Consider the following 17,120-nt stretch of genomic DNA (forward strand, 5'->3'; position numbering starts at 1 on the left):
GTGTGATTGGTCTTTTGATTATCCACTTGCAGTCTCTTGCTCCCGCTTTAATATCACTCCCAACTTAACTTTCCCCGATTTCTCAATGCTTCCTTCAGTTTCCATAGCTCTTTGTAGCAAATAGTCTGATTTTATTACAGTTCATTGTATTTTCTACCCTTGCACCCACACACAAAGAGGACGTTCTCTTTCTCGTCTTGGCATCATCAGTACTTTACAACATGCCTGGCACATGGTAACTACTCAGCAAGTAAATGCTTTCCAAAAATCAAGGCTTCAATAATAGCATTGAGCATCGATATTAACTAAGTGTCATTGATGGAAAGTCAAGGGCTGAATAAGTGATAACATGCTGTGTAGTAGTGGGGAGGTGAAGCCCTCTCTGTTCCGTAAAATCCTTCCAAATCCCTAGAATAGGACTTCTTTGAATTCATTTCTGATTTTATGTTAGGGGGCATAAGATACCAGGCAATAGGAGTGCCAATTTTAGACAATTGAAAACACATAAGTAATATAGAAAAGTTAGCTCTGTCATTAGAATATTTAATGACAAAATATTGGGCACTGATTTCCTGTCAGTTAGAAGGATGAGAATTCCCCTTGGGCACATTATTTCTTGATTATATCTTAGTGGGGGAAGAACAGTGTTCAATGAATGACATGGCCAACATTGAAATAGGTTTAAAAATATTAGAATCTTGGGAATATAGGCAGTTAAATCTGTTTCTTCACTGAACTGGCCTTGAGATTTTTTTTTTCTTTTTAATGTTTATTTATATTTGAGAGAGAGAGAGAGAGAGACCGTGCAAGTGCGGGGGGCGGGGGGGGGAGGTGGGCAGAGAGAGAGGGAGACACAGAATCCGAAGCAGGCTCCAGGCTCTGAGCTGTCAGCACAGAGCCCCACGTGGTGATCAAACTCACGAACTGTGAGATCATGACCTGAGCTGAAGTCGGAAGCTCAACCAACTGAGCCACCCAGAGGCCGCTTACCTTGAGATTCTGATAGTAGAGTTGTTTGTTTAGGTTCAATGCGTAGCTTACCAGACTTGCATGACATGAATTATTACCACATCAGTGTGGGTCACGTTGCTCTTTCTCCGCCGATCAAAACTAGACATGAGGTGGCTGGATCTAAATGGTGGGGGACATTTTCGATTCAGTGTGCAAAAAGCACATGGTAGGGCTGGTTAGTGAAAAGTGGTCTGAACTGCCCATTTGCCATCAGTGTGGTCGGAACCCAGCCTGTGGACGTGGGGTGCGTGGATGGAATTGAGGGGGAGAAAGGGGTTGTATCTCACCTGATGGACATTTTTGAAGAGGATTAACCCTGAAATAGTGATGACAAGAATCACATTTTGTTCTCAGTGAACATAATTTTCAACAAAGGAAGAAGCGTTCTATTTTTTGGCACTGAAAAACTGGGTGAAAAATTTGTTTATTAAAGTGAAAGAAAATTATTTAAAGTAAACATCATGATGCTTCAAATACTCAATATATGGTGGCTGTTACTTTTAGCTAGGGAAAAACTATACTTAAGCGTACATACAATTTTGGTCTTTTATATTCTTGAGTTTTATCTTGAAAGTCCTGTAGTTGAAACCTTAGATTCTGGCATTTGTGGCCCTCTTAAAAGAGGCTTTTAACCTAGTTTTGGCCATCTATATTACATTTTGCATTTTTTCCATTTAAGTTAAGGCTATATTTTTATTCTTAGCAAACAGCAGCTCTTTTTGTAATAGAATCTCTTTATTCAAGGCAGTATACAATTAAAGAGAGGAGAAATGTATGACTTCTTACAAGCTGCCATTGTATTCTCTTTATAGCCCTTACCACTATCGATAAAGGTTTTATTTTTGCTTAAACACTACCCACCCCCCACCTCTCCTCATCCCATGTAAGTTCTGTTTGTCAGCCTGAGGTGGGCAGAACTTTGTATTGTCTAAGGCTCTATTCCCAATGCCTAGAGGAATGCCCAACCCATTCTGGCCACTCATTGCTACTTGCTAAATTAATAGAGATACAGTAGTAATTTTTCTGAGGACACTTGTTTTGTGAAATGGACTTACTGAACTCTTTTGAATGTATATGTTTTCAGCAGGCACTGGCATGATTTCAGTGCATAAAAGTGTCCTCCTTTGGTTTGATTTCTCTTCCCTTGGTTACCTGTTAATCCATTCCTGCCTTTTTTTTTTTTTTTTCTTTTTTCTTTTTGGTTAATCACAGATGACTTTGGGAAACATGGAAGCTGTGGTACAATCTTTCCAGGAGTCCTCTTTTGTTTTTCTTATGCCTCCTCTTGGCCCATGAGAGTGGCACCTAGTGATTGTGATAGTCCGTCATTAGCTCATTGGTTCATCTTAGGATTCTAGGGGAATTCAAGGACTTGACAAGGGCTTTATGAGAATAAATCTTGCTCAGTATAAAAACAACTGTTTGTTGTTAGGTAAGGGTTTCCAACTGCCATTTTGGGCAGTTTCTGACTGCTATATTGGCTCTGGCTCAGGGAGTGGGCTTAGATTTCCTAGAACAGAACTTGTCCTCAGAACATGTCTCGGAGACACGCCTTTGACCCAGTTAAGTGAGTTATCTCCTTATAGCTATTTATTAAAGTGTAAAGCATCTTCATGAAGAATTGACTTTGTGAAGCCCATGGTTATCAGAGCAGGGAATGCGTGTGTTAGAAGAGAAGAGCGTGCATTTAGGTCAGATGGGGCTGGATTCCAGTGCTAACTCTGTCATTTTGTAGTTTTGTGACTTTAGACAAGTTTCTTACCTTTCTTCAGCCTCAGTTTCCCCATCTGTATAATTTGGTTAGTAATACCTACCTGGTAGACCACAGGGCTTTAATAATAACTGTTTATGTAATTATCAAAAAAAGGCTGTTAAAAAGACTTGATAAAGTAGCCTGCATCATGCTGAGTTAATTTTAGAGCTATGTAGTGGTCTGATGAGGAGGCCAACTTTTGAACCTGCCATTCTTTGAAGAAATCAAACTATTAAAAATTTTGGAACATTGGAGAATTCTTGCTCCTTTAAACGGAACACGTCCAGGGGTGCCTGGCTGGTTCAGTCCATAGAGCTTGCGACTCTTGATCGCGAGGTTGTAAGTTCAAGCCCCACGTTGGGTATTAAAATCTTTAAAAAAGAAAAAATTAACTGAACAAGTCCTAGAGCTCAGGAAGAAAACAAAACAAGACTATTTGTCATATCAGTGTTACAGACCAAGCCCCAGCTTCACATCCCATGCAAGTCCCTGTGCCTTGACCCAGTGTGTAAGTACTTTTGGAGGCTTCCTGGTCTTACATGTTTTTTTTCCTGCCAGCTTTGGATTCAGGTTTCAGGTAGGACAGCTGAGCAGATGAGGCAGTCAGTACTCTCCTATTATCTTCTAGTACATTTCTATTTTACCTGTCACATTTTAATCTTAGGACATTTTCTTTGTGTATATTATTCCCACAAAGATAATTATTGGTTATTTGCAGCTCATCTTTTCCCTTTTCCTGATTCGGAGCCAAGAGAGGGGACGCAGAAAATAAATGATGCCTACTTTTCAGTTTGTTTGAGGCCAGCTCTGGTCTCTAGCCCAGACACCAGGGTCTCAAAGGTGGATTGATGGATGGTTTGGGCCTTCCAGGGTCTGGGTGGAGCTTTGCCAGGATTTCTCTAGAGTTTGGGAATCTGGAGGGAGGGAGAGAGAGAGGGAGAGAGAGAGTGAGAGAGAGAGATAGAGAGATAATTCAGAAAAAAAAGTGCTGCTATTCCTCTCATGTAGTCAGAAGTCATTTTTCCAAAGTTATTTGATATTCTTGGATAGAATCCTTCCTTACATGGAACTCTCCTGCAGCTTTTAGGTTATATCATTTTTTTTCTGCCTAAAAATATCTGTTGAATAATCATAAATGCTGGCTCCAAGTGTGGAGTGTTCATTTATACATAAAACTGCTAATAGTAAGTAAGACCAGCCTCGTAGAGATGGCAAGTGGAGAAAGCATCAGAAATGAAATGGGATCCCCTCTCCTAGCACAGTTTATATCTTGATTGTCTGGGTACTGGATTTAACTTGTAAGGAAGCTGCGAATGTAATGTCCCATCTTGGGTCAGTCAGTACCATTCTCCAGCAGAGGCTTTTGTCATGGACACATCACATTGCAGTGACCGGTCAGGGGGCTGGTCATTTTTTATTTGAGGCGTACATTGGGAATTTGCCTCCAGGAATAGTCTTAGATACTATTGATCTGGTTAACCAGCCACCCACTGTTTAAATTGCAGAAGTAGCTTTCCTTTTCCTCACCTACTGTGTAAGAAGCCTAGTTAGATTTATACCTTTTAAGGAAAGATCTGTTAACACCTGTTTCAGTAGTCTTGTTAGGCAAAGCTTTGTCATGATGCTCTGTAGCCTTTTAGCGAATAATATTAATTCTACCTCTTGTTTTATTGTTGGAAGATTTTAGAAGAATGGTCACTTATTTTTCATTGATTTTTGACAAACTTGCCTCTGGTTATCTTGGGCTGCTTGGTTCCTGTAGCCCTGATTTGAGACTCATCTGATGAAGCAAGCATAGCCTGAAGTATGCTCTTGTGATTTGATTAACATGGTTCTATTTTAATATCTCTGGGGACAAAGAATATATCAGTGGTTAAAATTCTCTCTCTCTCTCTCTCTCTCTCTCTCTCTCTGTCTTTTCCTCCTCTGACAAGACACAGAATGCAGCACGAGTTGTTTTAATGCTGACTTTGGAAAAGCAGGAAATTCTTAGTGGACAAAAAATGATGAGGTTTGGGCAGTGATAGGATGTTTTACGTTATGCATTTCTGAGAACTTGTAATAGTTATGTCTGTCTGCTTTGTGGCTAGAGAGAGAAAGGAGGGAGGGAGGGAGGGAGGGAGAGAGAGAGAGAGAGAGAGAGAGAGAGAGAGAGGGAGGCAGGCTGCTATGATAGGAAAGGTTAAGTGCCAGGGAGCCTGCCAGGATGTGACTCACGCTCCTCAAGGCTGAGTGATGCAAGACAAGGCTGCTGCTGTCTCATTCATGTCTGTTGTCAGAGACAGGTCCCCGGGCACTGGTGTGTGTCAAAACTTTTTTTTTTAATCTCTCCTTTATTGACAGTGAAAACAGCAAAGTGGTCAGTTGGCCTCAGGATCATAAAATGCCTCCTTTTATAATAACTCCATGCCAAGATGAATACGGTTTGCTCCAATAATGACTTTTGCTCTAAGAAAAATTGATATTGGGACACAGGTGATTTGCCTGGTTTCTGAGGTAACTTGGTAGATTATAATCTGGTTGCCATAGCAACCCAGCAGCAGGGAAAATTACAGGGGCTAAACATTTGAAGAGTGGTATTTTAGTAGGATGCTTAAAAGCTCTTTACCTATCATCTTTCTCCCTGAAGAAGCGGGGTGGGGGTCAGGAATTGGCCTCCGTAAGCAGAGAAGGGATGGCCTAAATGGCTTTTGGAGGCTGGGTGCCTCAGGGCCATTCTTTGAATTGTGGCCTGGTGTCAGTGACCGCCAAGGAACCGTTACACTCTTCATGCAATGTGATAAGCAGGTAATGGGACAGAATCTGGAACATACCCCAATTCAGAAATCCCTTTTCTTGCCCGGGACTTTCCATAATACTGGTGAAGTGTACTTTGAGAACCGGCATTCGGGACATGTTGTCTGACAGTTTTGAGAGTGGTGGAAGAGAGTACGTGAATCGGGGATTGTCAGAGAATATCTGGGGCAGAGTCTTGGTGTCCTTTGATTTTTTTTTTTTTCCTCCAACTTACTAATTCTACAGGCATGTAGTATACGTCTTATCCCGAGAGGTTCCACATAAGCAAATGGTTTCTGCTGTATTACAGTGATGCTGGAATTGGTCTAAGGACTTTTAAAAGACCTAGGGAACTTTCTTTGTTGGAGTGTCTTTTTGTATTCCATTGTAGTCGAGTTATGTCCTATGTTTATGTGAAAATAAAGTTAAATCAAAACTATTTTCATGTTAAGAATGACTTTAAAAGCTCAGTTTCAAGAAAGCAATTGAAATGTTTTAATCTCTCTATGGAGATCTGAAGGGATTTCCTTTTGAGTTCTTAAAATGGCACAGTGTGTTTACATTGGTGAGAATTTGAATACTTAAGACTGAAAGATTATTGACACAGTTACCGTACAGGAAAAATAAATTGCCTTGAAACCACCGTTACAATTCAAGATAATGAGAAGCACCAGGGATGAAACTTGGACTGCTTTTCCCTGAATGATCTTGTTTTCTCCAGCTAATGTATTTCCTGATTTAAATAATTACAATATCCCAGCAGTGTCTTCTGTGGGGAATTATTAGAAGAAGGAAAATACATGGATATTAAAGGTTTAGTTTTTAAAGATCAAACAGCTTTGATCTCAAACATTTTTACCAAACATAAATTATGGTACATACAGTAAATAATGTTATCTTTTTAGGGTGAACATTATGAAAGCTTAATTTCTAAGTTAAAATAATTGTTTGTGATCGTTTTTCCTTTATGTTTTCAGACTTTCATTCCTTAAATAGAAATGGTTATCAAGCACATACTCTATGCCAGGTACAGTTTTGAATACTTCTTTTATGCCAGGCCTTGTATTTCTAGAGCCAACGTTAAAGAAAGAAGGATAGACCCTAAAATAATGGCTTAATTAATTGCAGTTGTAAATTCTAGGAAGGAGAAGTGTAGGGGTGTGTGTGTGTGTGTGTGTGTGTGTGTGTGTGTGTGTGCGCGCGCGCGCGCGTGGGAGATCCAACCTGTCCTGAGAGGCAAATACCACTTTTCTTTGGTTTGGTTTGGGTTTTTTTAGATTTTATTTTTAAGTAATCTCTACGCCCAACGTGGGGCTCAAACCTACAACCCCAAGATCGAGAGTAACAACCCTCTACCCACTGAGCCAGCCAGGTGCTCCAGCAGACAATACTTCTTAAGCTGACAAGAATGAATAGGCATTAGGTGGTCAGGCAAGGAGTAAGGTGGGTGGTAGGCAGTGAAGGACGACAGGAAGATTATTACAGGCAGAGGGAACGGTATGCTTGATGGTTTCAATGCAGGGAGGGACAAGGCTTGCCCCGAGAGCTAGAAGATGAATATGACCCTGACATCCTTTCAGTTTCCAGAAACGTACAGTAATTATTTTAATAGTGTTAACCTTGCACATGATGATTTTCAAGTAAGCTTGGATTACATCTTTTAATTTGTATTTAGATATAAATTAGTGATTTTTTTTTTTCTTTTGTTACCTAAAGGAACGAGATTAGAGCTAAAACTGTAAGGCTCTTGAAAGAACATACTTTGCCATTGCTGTGCTTGGTCTAGTCTTGGAAGTTGTCTGCTAATATTAAATATTTATGTTCACTGACATTTAGATAATAGACTTAAAGATTTGAGAGTTTGAGGCCGATTTGTGATATTATTCATTTATTTTATAGTGTGTATCATTATTTCTAGATCTTCCAAACATTTTTCTTATAAATTGCTTTCTTTGTTTACACAGTAGAATCCTATAACCCAGGTCAGTAATGGACACTTGGGAACAATAGTATACGGTATACAATAGTGTTTAGGCCAGAACTATATTTCTCTGTGCCATTTTCCTTTATAAGTATAGTTTCTGGTCTTTTTTCTTCTTTATCTGTTGTTTCTAAATTAGTGAAAGAAAAGAAGGAATTGTGTGAAAGAAAAAAAATTGAGTTTTTAGGGTACATAACATCATAAACAACACGGGAGAATTCACTTAGCTAAATTCAAATGCACGTATTTCTCCCCCTTAAATTTGAACCAGGTCTAAGACGTATCCTAAGTTTTGTGTTTATACAGGATTCCGTGCCACATACTTCCTGTCTAGTACATAAATTCAAGTAATAAAACCATTGAAGAGAAACCCCAGATGCTCTAGTATTAAATTGAAATTAATGTGTTATTTTGGCAGGTCATTCTCGTTCAAGTTAATCCAGGTGAGACTTTTACAATAAGAGCGGAGGATGGAACGCTTCAGTGCATTCAAGGTAAGGAAGTTTCTGTAAGCCTTCTAATCAGAGGGGTTTCTCCTTTATTTATTGTTTTAAGGAAGTAAAGTTTTTCTTTGTGTCTGCATGTTCTTTTCCAGAAGTAAAATTTATCTTGGATTTTTTAAAAACTTTTTTATCCTTCTGTAAAATAGGGTCTCCTTACTGCTGACGCAGGCCTGTGATGTGTAAGGGACAAAATCAAAATGCCTCTGGTATTCTGTCGGCTTTTACGTGAATTAATTTAACTTGGGAAAGCTTGCAGTATGTTAATATATTATGGAATTTGGAAAATGTTGAGATTTTGAAAGACTTTAAATTCTCAGCTGAGAACACGAACTTGTTCAAAGTAGATAAAAATTTCAAATATATATTGTGATGCTAACCAGATGATGTTTTTAGAGGTAAAGTCTGTATGAAGTGTCTGTTATTTGCTACTGATTAACAGAGGACTCTAAAATTTAGTGGCATAAGACAACAACGTTGATCATCTCACAGTTTTTGTGGGTCAGGGATTTAGGCACAGCTTCACTGTGTCCCACGGTCCCGGGCCTCTCAAGACGCTGAAATACAGGTGGGGGCTAGAGCCACAGTCATTGGGAGGCATGGCTAAGGGTCAATCTGTTTCCAGGCTGGCTCGAGTGGTTGTTGGCAAGATCTAGGTTTTTGTGGGCTGTTGGCGGGAGGCTTCACTCAGTTCCTCGCTAAGTGGCTTCTGCACGTGGCAGCTGGCTTCATCAGAGCAGCAACTAGAGGGCAAGAGGGCAGTACTAGGTCCCGCCCACTCGAGAAAGGGAATTGCACAGGGTGGGAGCACTGGCCGGAGGGAATCATTGGAGGCTCTTTAAGAGCTGCTCGCCCCGGTCTTCCCTCTGCCCGTAGTAAATTATGTTCCTCCATATGCACAATACTCCCTTGCAAGTTCTCTGTTACAGCATCAACCCCGAGTCCAGAATCTTGTCATCTAAGTAAGTTCCAGGTGTAGGGTGACACTCCTTGGGTGTAGTTCTTTCAGTACAGCTCCTAGGGCATTTCATTTAATTTCTAGTTGTGTAAGACAATGCCTACTCTCTATAGTTCACTTTGGAAAGAAGTGACTTAGGTAGAGTTCCGTGTGGGAAGCTCAATCCAGATCTGTAGTTTGCCTGTAAACTCTACCGTGTGGGAGGACACTGTTTGTGACTGCTCTTCTTGGCAGTGATTGGGATTATAGGGATTTGCCTGTAATGGCAAATTCAATACTAGGTTATTGGCTGGACTAGAATCTGACCAGAGGCCTTATTTTTAATTTTCTGGACTTGTTCACCAGTATATAAATGAATGAAGGGAAATGCCCGTTAGTTTGAGTTTTCCATAATGAGCTGCATGGAAAAAGGGTGGTTTTTCTATTGCTTTGTTTAATAGCAGAGCATGCTGCTTTGTGGTTTTGCTACTTGGTTTTGTACCTATGAGAACAAAATTTAGGGAAAAAAAAACCTTTTACTTTTGGAGAAATGAGTGTATTTTCAAAGATTCAAGCCTAATGAATTTTAATTGCAGTTAATCTGAAATGACTTAACCATTCTATTAATGATTTTTACCGATTGCATTTCTCTGACCATTATGTTCCTGAGGTTGATCTTTGGTGTTCTAAAGCATTTAAAAACTCAATCTAGGCTTTGGTGATGAACCATACAAAGAAACTTCAGGTAAAAGAAGAAAGGAAATAAATATATTAAAATAGTATGAGATACAGAATCTTTTATGTATGTATAGTTCTGTAATAAACAGATACTGTCAACAAATAAAATCTCAAGATCCACTGTCTTTAAAAAAAACCACTCTAGAAAAATTTGGTAAAACGTCATTTCACCTACATAGAATGAACCCAGTATTTTCAGTTCAGTAAGAAAGCATTTGAGCTTCTGGTCATGGTCACATTGGAGCCCCGTGAATTAATTGGCAGGTAGACTGTGTTCCTCTACAACTCGAGTGTGTGCAATATAATCTATAAAAAGCAAATTGCTGAGTAGATCAACATATATGAAATCCACTCTTTCGTGCCACCTGCTTTTATTGTTCTGTGTCTAAAGTCTGTGCATGCATGCATGCCTGTGTGTGTGTGTGTGTGTGTGTGTGTGTGTGTGTGTGTGTGTGTGTGTGCTCGCGCGCGCACATGCTCATCTAGTTAGCATCTCCCCCACTTTTTTGTGTGTGTGTGTGCTCGCGCGCGCGCATGCTCATCTAGTTAGCATCTCCCCCACTTTTTTTTTTTTTTTTTTAGTTCATGTCAGTAACTGGTATACTCTGCCGGGAACGTTGCAAGTATATCACTCTGTTCACAATTGGAGCATTGTATTTATTCATGATGATACTTGGAGATAAGTGACATTAACACCTCTTCCAGTGTTTTCAGAAATGCCTTTGACTAAAGCAGAGTTGTGGAGCCATTTATCTTTGGCTTCCCCAGCCTTCCTATCCTTTTTGCTCTCTTCTGAACCCCCAGCTACTATGGTTATCTACATGTGGGGCATGGTGGTACCTGCCCCAATTAATTGAAATGACACAGGATGTGAGAGACCAGGAGAGGGAACCAAGTGGTTGGGTAGAGCTTGGGAAGCCCTGGGGCAGCAGGATGAACTGCAGGAGCTGAAAGGAACCAGGAGCTGAAAGGAACCTGGAGTCCAGACCCAGGGACTGTCACTGTTGTATAATAGACGGTCCCTGAGCGTCCCCCACAAATAAGCCTTCTGTCGAGTTCCAGTGTAAGTGAATGCTTCACTCCACGTGGGTAGAGCATATCAACACAGAATGTGGGAATGAGCACTATATTTGTAAATTCCAACACAAATTGTAACATTTTTATCCTTTCACTGCAATTTACATCCCTGTTGTTGCTAATACTTATTTAGTTCTCAGGCTAGGCTTTGTATTCTCTCATTTAATGGATATGATAGTATACATGAGGCTGAGGCTCATGCAGGTTAATTTAAATACGCAAGATTCAAAAAAGGCGGAGTTGAGTTTTCACCCCTTGTGTGTCTGATTGGAGAGCATGAGCTCCTTATTGCCTTGCTCTGTGGCTTTACATCAGGGAACCGCAGTAGTAGGACTCCGTTCCCTTTGGGCATGTGACAAGAGCAAGGTAGGTTTCTGTTCTAAAATAACAGGATTCTGGGTAGGATACCAGGATACCAGTACTCAGATGGCCAGGATGAAGTACAGGTGGTTTGCAGAGCAAAAGCATGTGGTAGAGACTGGGTCTATGGAAGAAGACAGATGTCCTGCTAACGGAACTAAGAGCAGAGAGTGTGACACAGGAGTACAGATTTAGAATTCCTGAAATTGTTTCTGCCCAAAGTTAGGACTGGGCCCAGAGTTGGGTTGGGCTGAGCCAGGTGGGGCTTCCAGTTCCAGCTGCCGTAAGAGGAGGGGGTATTAGGGGAGAGGACCAGTAATGCGGGAGGCAGCTTCTCTTGCTTACCTTTTAAAGACCTAGTAGGAAAAGATCTGAAAAGGAATTTTATTGTAATGGGGGGGCTTCTGAAAGAAGTGTTTGCATTTTGCTAGAGATTGAAATGAAGAGAATAAAGTTCTAGTTGTGGTCTTTCAACAGCAGCCGGCAGGTGGGGAGGTGGTTTTTTGGGGGTGTTTGAGAGGGTGTTGGTTGTGGCCTTTCTGGAAAGTTTGAAGTCATAACTATTGCTTATACCATGGTTGAAACTGGCAGCTTAGTAACTTTGCTATTTCAACACTACTATTTCAGCAGGTTAGGGATTGCTGTTGGGAGTGGAGGGGATTAGGGGTAGGGAGCGCGGTTGGTTGGGAGGCTTTCCTGGAAACTCTGAAATTACACCATATGACGTCAACCTTCTTTACTTGAGTTTGTTAGCCTACTGATTTTCTCTATAGGACATTTATGACATCACTAGAAAGACACCAAAAGCTCATTGTGATGCCACGAAAAGGCAGTTTGGCGAGTCAAAGCAAGTCAATATAAAGAATATGGTTACTCTGGGGGGAAAACAAGACTTTGTTTTCATGAGAATGTCCTTGGTGATAATGAAGGAAGAAAAACACAGGAAACGTACAATTTGCTGTGAAAGCAAATTCATTTCTAATGGAATATTTCTCAATATTTCCCATGGAGCATGAATCATAGGTCTTGAAGGGGCCACAAAAGGTCATAGTTTATTCTCACTTGGAGGCAGCAATGTACCTATGGCACCCTAGACAAAAGATTTTTCTTTCTTAGGCCAGATGAAAGTATAAAGAGCCAATTGTCAGGGGGAAAAAAGGAATCTTAGCAATCAATATGAAGTCTTGCCTTTGCTTAAATTCAGGAATTAATAGAGGGCAGCTGCGGGTCTCTCGTATTATTTTCATATCCATGTCTGGGCTGAGGTGCTGGCATCGCAGCCTTCCTTCCTGTCCACACATGCCATCTTTTTATCTGGGCCATTTCTCTGTTCTCTGTAAAATCCTGCAGCCAAAACAAATACTGCACTTCCTTTAGGGCTCTGGGTCTGTCTCCTCCAGGAGCCCTCCTGGACCACTCCATTCCATTATGACCTCTGCATTCCTGGAGGAGCAGGTAGAGGTGGCATTGCCTGGAACAGCCTGATGATCTGTGGGTACCTTTCTTTAGCTCTTGAATTAGACTGTGAACTCAGGTGTGACCCAGTGTCCTCACCCTACCTGCCAGCCGCGCAGCCTCTTTTAAGGGACTTTTTAAAAATGCTTTTATTATTTGTATGTGAGAGAGAGCGAGCGAGCACATGAGTAGGGTAAGGGCAAAGAGAGGGGGAGACAGAAGATCTGAAGTAGGCTCTCCACTGAGAGCAGAACGCCAGACACGGGGCTCGAACTCAAACTGTGAGATCATGACCTGAGCCGAAGCAGGATGCTCAACCGACTGAGTCACCCAGGCGCCCCAGCAGCCTCTTAGTAATTATTAACTAGATCCTTGACTGGCTCTGGCATCCCATTAGGTGTGATGATTTTTTAAAATGTTATTATTGTGCTGGGAGCTTAAAAATGTTTAGTTCAATACTTTTTGTGGTCTCTAATGTCTCTGTAGAAGGACGTCCACTTTTCAAAAATGTTGGATCATTGAAGCTAATCAGTTTCCTTTAGAGAAACATGTTTAGAATCTCAAGTACTTTCATACAATATATTACAACTTCAGTTTTTATTTGTGTTTTAAGACTTATATACAAATCGTGAGCCTGAAGAAAACAGGTGGATGTCATGGTGATAGGAGAACAGACAGATTAAAGTAAAATGCTTGGGAAACACCATTAATTTAATAAAGAATACTATTTAGAGATAACCCAATTGTTAATGTTTTCTGCCCAAAATAACTTAGACGCCTTTTACAGATGCGGTTTAGTCCTTTCACTTGTGTCCAGGGAGTTGAGACTGTGAAACGACAGCAGAACGTGTGGTAGGAGGTGAACAGGAGACCCCTGCTCCGACATGGCTGTAGCTTGGCTGCCATCAGAGTATGGAACGTTCCCTCCCCTACTTATTCTCTGCAAGCCTTCTTCAGTTCTGTGTCTCATTCTTCTCCTGCTCCACTGAGTGTGGGAACTGTCTCATTGATGAACACCACGCTCTGCTCGGGGGCTCCGTGAATGACACCATTGAGAGCGGTTCCACATTTCTGAATCTCCTCGATTGTCTCCCACCCCCCTCCCATCCTTGTATGATTCAGCACCCGGACCGCCACAGGGACTTTAATGTTACTTTTTTTTTTTTTTTTTTTAATTCCCTCATTTGGTGCCTTAAGTGCATTTATTAGACTTGTTTGGCACATTAAAACACTGATCTGTCATTCTTGTTAGGAATTTTATGACAGGTCCAAGGGGACTCTCGCTGTCTCTTGCTTTGTGTATCGAGAAACGACATGAGTGGTGTCAGAGCTGGGGTTTACAAGTTGAGGCAGACTATAGTTTCACAAGCAAAGCGTCTATATGGTCTACTCCTTTAAAGCAGACTCTGCATATAAATGAGAAATTCTTGTTTTACTGGCTTAGAACCAAGGGAGAAGACCTGTGACAAGTGAAGTCGGTCTTCTGAGGTTGATTGAACCCTTGCCTTGGCTTACATCTGCAAACAAGTTTTTCATCAAAAATATTTGCGTGGTTTGAGAGTGAAATTAATTTTATGTGAGTGCCTTACTTTCTTCTGAATCTTTGCAAACTTTCATTACATTGAACATGTAATTGTTATTGGACTATGTTTATTTGTAGAATGTATTATATATAAGTGGAAATTTTTTTTTTCTTATTATAAGACTAGGATTTTGAGAGCCACTTTTCTGTGTGAGAAACTGCCTTAAAAACGCATTTCTTTCGCAATAGGGGCATGGGGGACGTGGGGCGGGGGGCGGTTTGTGAGTGATCGCTTATCTGAAATGTTACATGAAGAGTTAGGCCTCACTTGAAAATCTTTTAGAATTGCCCAGACTAGCCCCAGTGTCCTGCATGTCTTTCTGATTGATCCCAAACTGTATTCGGTGAGGGAGGGTTCACAGTCCTTCAGTGAGGTTCTAAGCTGGGAAGGTCTGAGTTTCTAGGAAAACTTGGACTTGCTCCATCAGCTTGCCAGTCCATCATATAGCTCTTAGATGTCAGCTTCCGGACAAAGCGGTTTTGCCTGTGTGTGTGTGTGTGTGTGTGTGTGTGTGTGTGTGTGTGTGTGTGTGTGTGTGTGATATTGGTCAAAAATAACTGTTAGCATTTTGGAGTATACCCGATCTCTGAAATGTTTGGGAGCTTTACTTTGAACGTGATGATTTGGCTTTGCTGTCATACATAGACGTGCACAGACCTATGTTGTGAATGGGCATTCCATAAGGGGACCTGCTAGGCCTCCTTCAGACCATAGCTTGCTGCTGAGCAACTGGAAGTTGACCAGTAGGGTCGTCTCCGCAAGGGCTGGCAAGTATTGATGGGCCTAGAGGAGAAAGTCCAGGTCATGGAAGGGGTAGGAGGAAGGTCTGTGATCGTCCATGCAGCTGTCATCATGCCGGGATTGAGTAATGTCATGAGACTCGGTTGCATCAGTGCCAAACTATGTCGCTTCCCAAGAGGTGTAAAGTCCGTCTCCACGGAGGTACCCAGTGTATCTGCTTCTTTCTGTCCTTCTTCTGCCCTTGCCAGTTATCTCGATTGTTTACATCTGTTCTTACATTTACACAGTTAAGACAAAAACTTCACCTAACGTTCCATCGTCGGACTTTCTTTGGCCTTTTTTTCTCCAAGGAAAGTTTTGTGATTTGATTAGTTAGCAGTTATAAGGAGGATGTTCTAAGAGGAAAGGCTATGTAATGAGATCCCTGGTTGTTTGCTAGCTAATGCTTAATCCCTTAGCCTCAGTTTTTCTCTCTGAAAGTGGGGATGATACTAATACCTATCCAATACAGTTGTGAGATAATCCATTGTAAGGGCCTTCATCACCACCACCATTATCTAGCAATATATACAGGTTTGCTGATCTTTTTTTGTTCTTTTTTTTTTTTTTAATTTTTTTTTTCAACTTTTTTTATTTATTTTTGGGACAGAGAGAGACAGAGCATGAACGGGGGAGGGGCAGAGAGAGAGGGAGACACAGAATCGGAAACAGGCTCCAGGCTCTGAGCCATCAGCCCAGAGCCCGACGCGGGGCTCGAACTCACGGACCGCGAGATCGTGACCTGGCTGAAGTCGGACGCTTAACCTACTGCGCCACCCAGGCGCCCCTGATCTTTTTTTGTTCTAAGGAGATGTCGTGATAAATTGTGTGCAGGGACTTGATTTTCTGACTCCTGGAAATCAGTGGAAGGTCTAGCCTTCATTTTACTGACTACTTACTCTAGCCTTGCTTTCTTGGGGTTGATGGTGATGGCAACAGATCAGACGTTTCTGACAAACGTTTATGGGAATGTATGTATTGTTCAGACGTAGGTTGTGGAGAAGACCACGGGCCCGCTGTTCCACTCATTTAAAGTAAGCTCTGCTGTAGTTCAAGCCTCAGCTGTTGCTTTTCTTGGGGGTAATAAATAGTTAACTCTCAGAGCATGCCTGAGCAGCCATACTCAGACAGGCCTGTAAAGCAGTTCCTCTGGGTATGCCTTGCCTTTTACATTTCAATTAAATCCCATGCTACTTTCAAATAAAATAAAATGTATTTATCTAAGTAGACTCCACACCCAACGTGGGTCTGGCACCCCTGACCCTGAGGTCAAGAGTTATGTTGCTGTACCACTGAGCCAGGCAGGCATCCCAAATTTCATACTACTTTTAATCTTTATTTTGTGTGTCCTGCTTTTAGGCAGTACCAAAGGGCTGTAAGGAATATGGGTAGATCTTTATGGGCTTTGGAGTGAGATTACCTGGCTTGGAAATTCCTTGCATCTTGTAGATCGTAAAATCAGTTACTTCTCTATTCCTCTGTTTTCCTATCTGTGGAATAGGAATGACAGTATCCATCTTGAAGGGTTACCCTGAGGATCAAATGACATACTGTGTAGAAAGCACTTAGCTTCTGGGTCATTGTAAGCTTCCAATAAATAAGAACCATGTTAGGCCCCCAGTTTCCATTATGGCCAGACATTGAATAACTCTTCATTTTTGTTACCTGCCATTTTATAGTATTCCAGGAAAACCCATGTGAACTTGTGTGATTGGTTAGGATTCTTTCTTTCTTTCTTTCTTTCTTTCTTTCTTTCTTTCTATTTTTTTATTAAAATTTTTTTTATGTTTATTTTTTTGGGGGGGTACACAGCACACAAGCGGGGGAAAGGCAGAGAAAGAGGGAGACACAGAATCCGAAGCAGGCTGCAGGCTCTGAACTGTCAGCACAGAGCCCGATGTGGGGCTTGAACCCAGGAGTCATGAGATCATGGCCTGAGTTGAAGTTGGACACTTAACTGACTGGGCCACCCAGGTGCCCCTGGTTAGGATTTTTTAGATGTCTTCACATTCTTGTCATCATGCTCCAAAATAACACATTCAAAAATTTTACGATGGGAATTTAGCTTGTGTGCCCTTTTGCCTTTCAGACTTGTTAAACAATGGTTAAAATGCCATATCTGAAGATACCACTGCTTGGAGTTGCTTAAATGTTGCAGTTCTTTGGATGT

At 41.3% G+C, this 17,120-nt stretch overlaps 1 protein-coding gene across 2 annotated transcripts in view; it reads left to right on the forward strand.

Moving 5' to 3' along the window:
• Positions 1–17,120, forward strand: part of FNDC3B (fibronectin type III domain containing 3B) — a 364,422-nt gene that overhangs the window by 94,193 nt on the left and 253,109 nt on the right. For both annotated transcript variants that reach the window (XM_025913173.2, XM_086674725.1), the window contains exon 3: positions 7,939–8,014. In XM_025913173.2, the coding sequence (XP_025768958.1) occupies positions 7,939–8,014 (76 nt within the window). The remainder of the gene's footprint in view (positions 1–7,938; positions 8,015–17,120) is intronic.

This window comes from Puma concolor, chromosome C2 (assembly GCF_028749965.1).
Source record: "Puma concolor isolate L17-30 chromosome C2, mPumCon1.1.hap2, whole genome shotgun sequence".
In the NCBI taxonomy this organism is placed as follows: domain Eukaryota; kingdom Metazoa; phylum Chordata; class Mammalia; order Carnivora; family Felidae; genus Puma; species Puma concolor.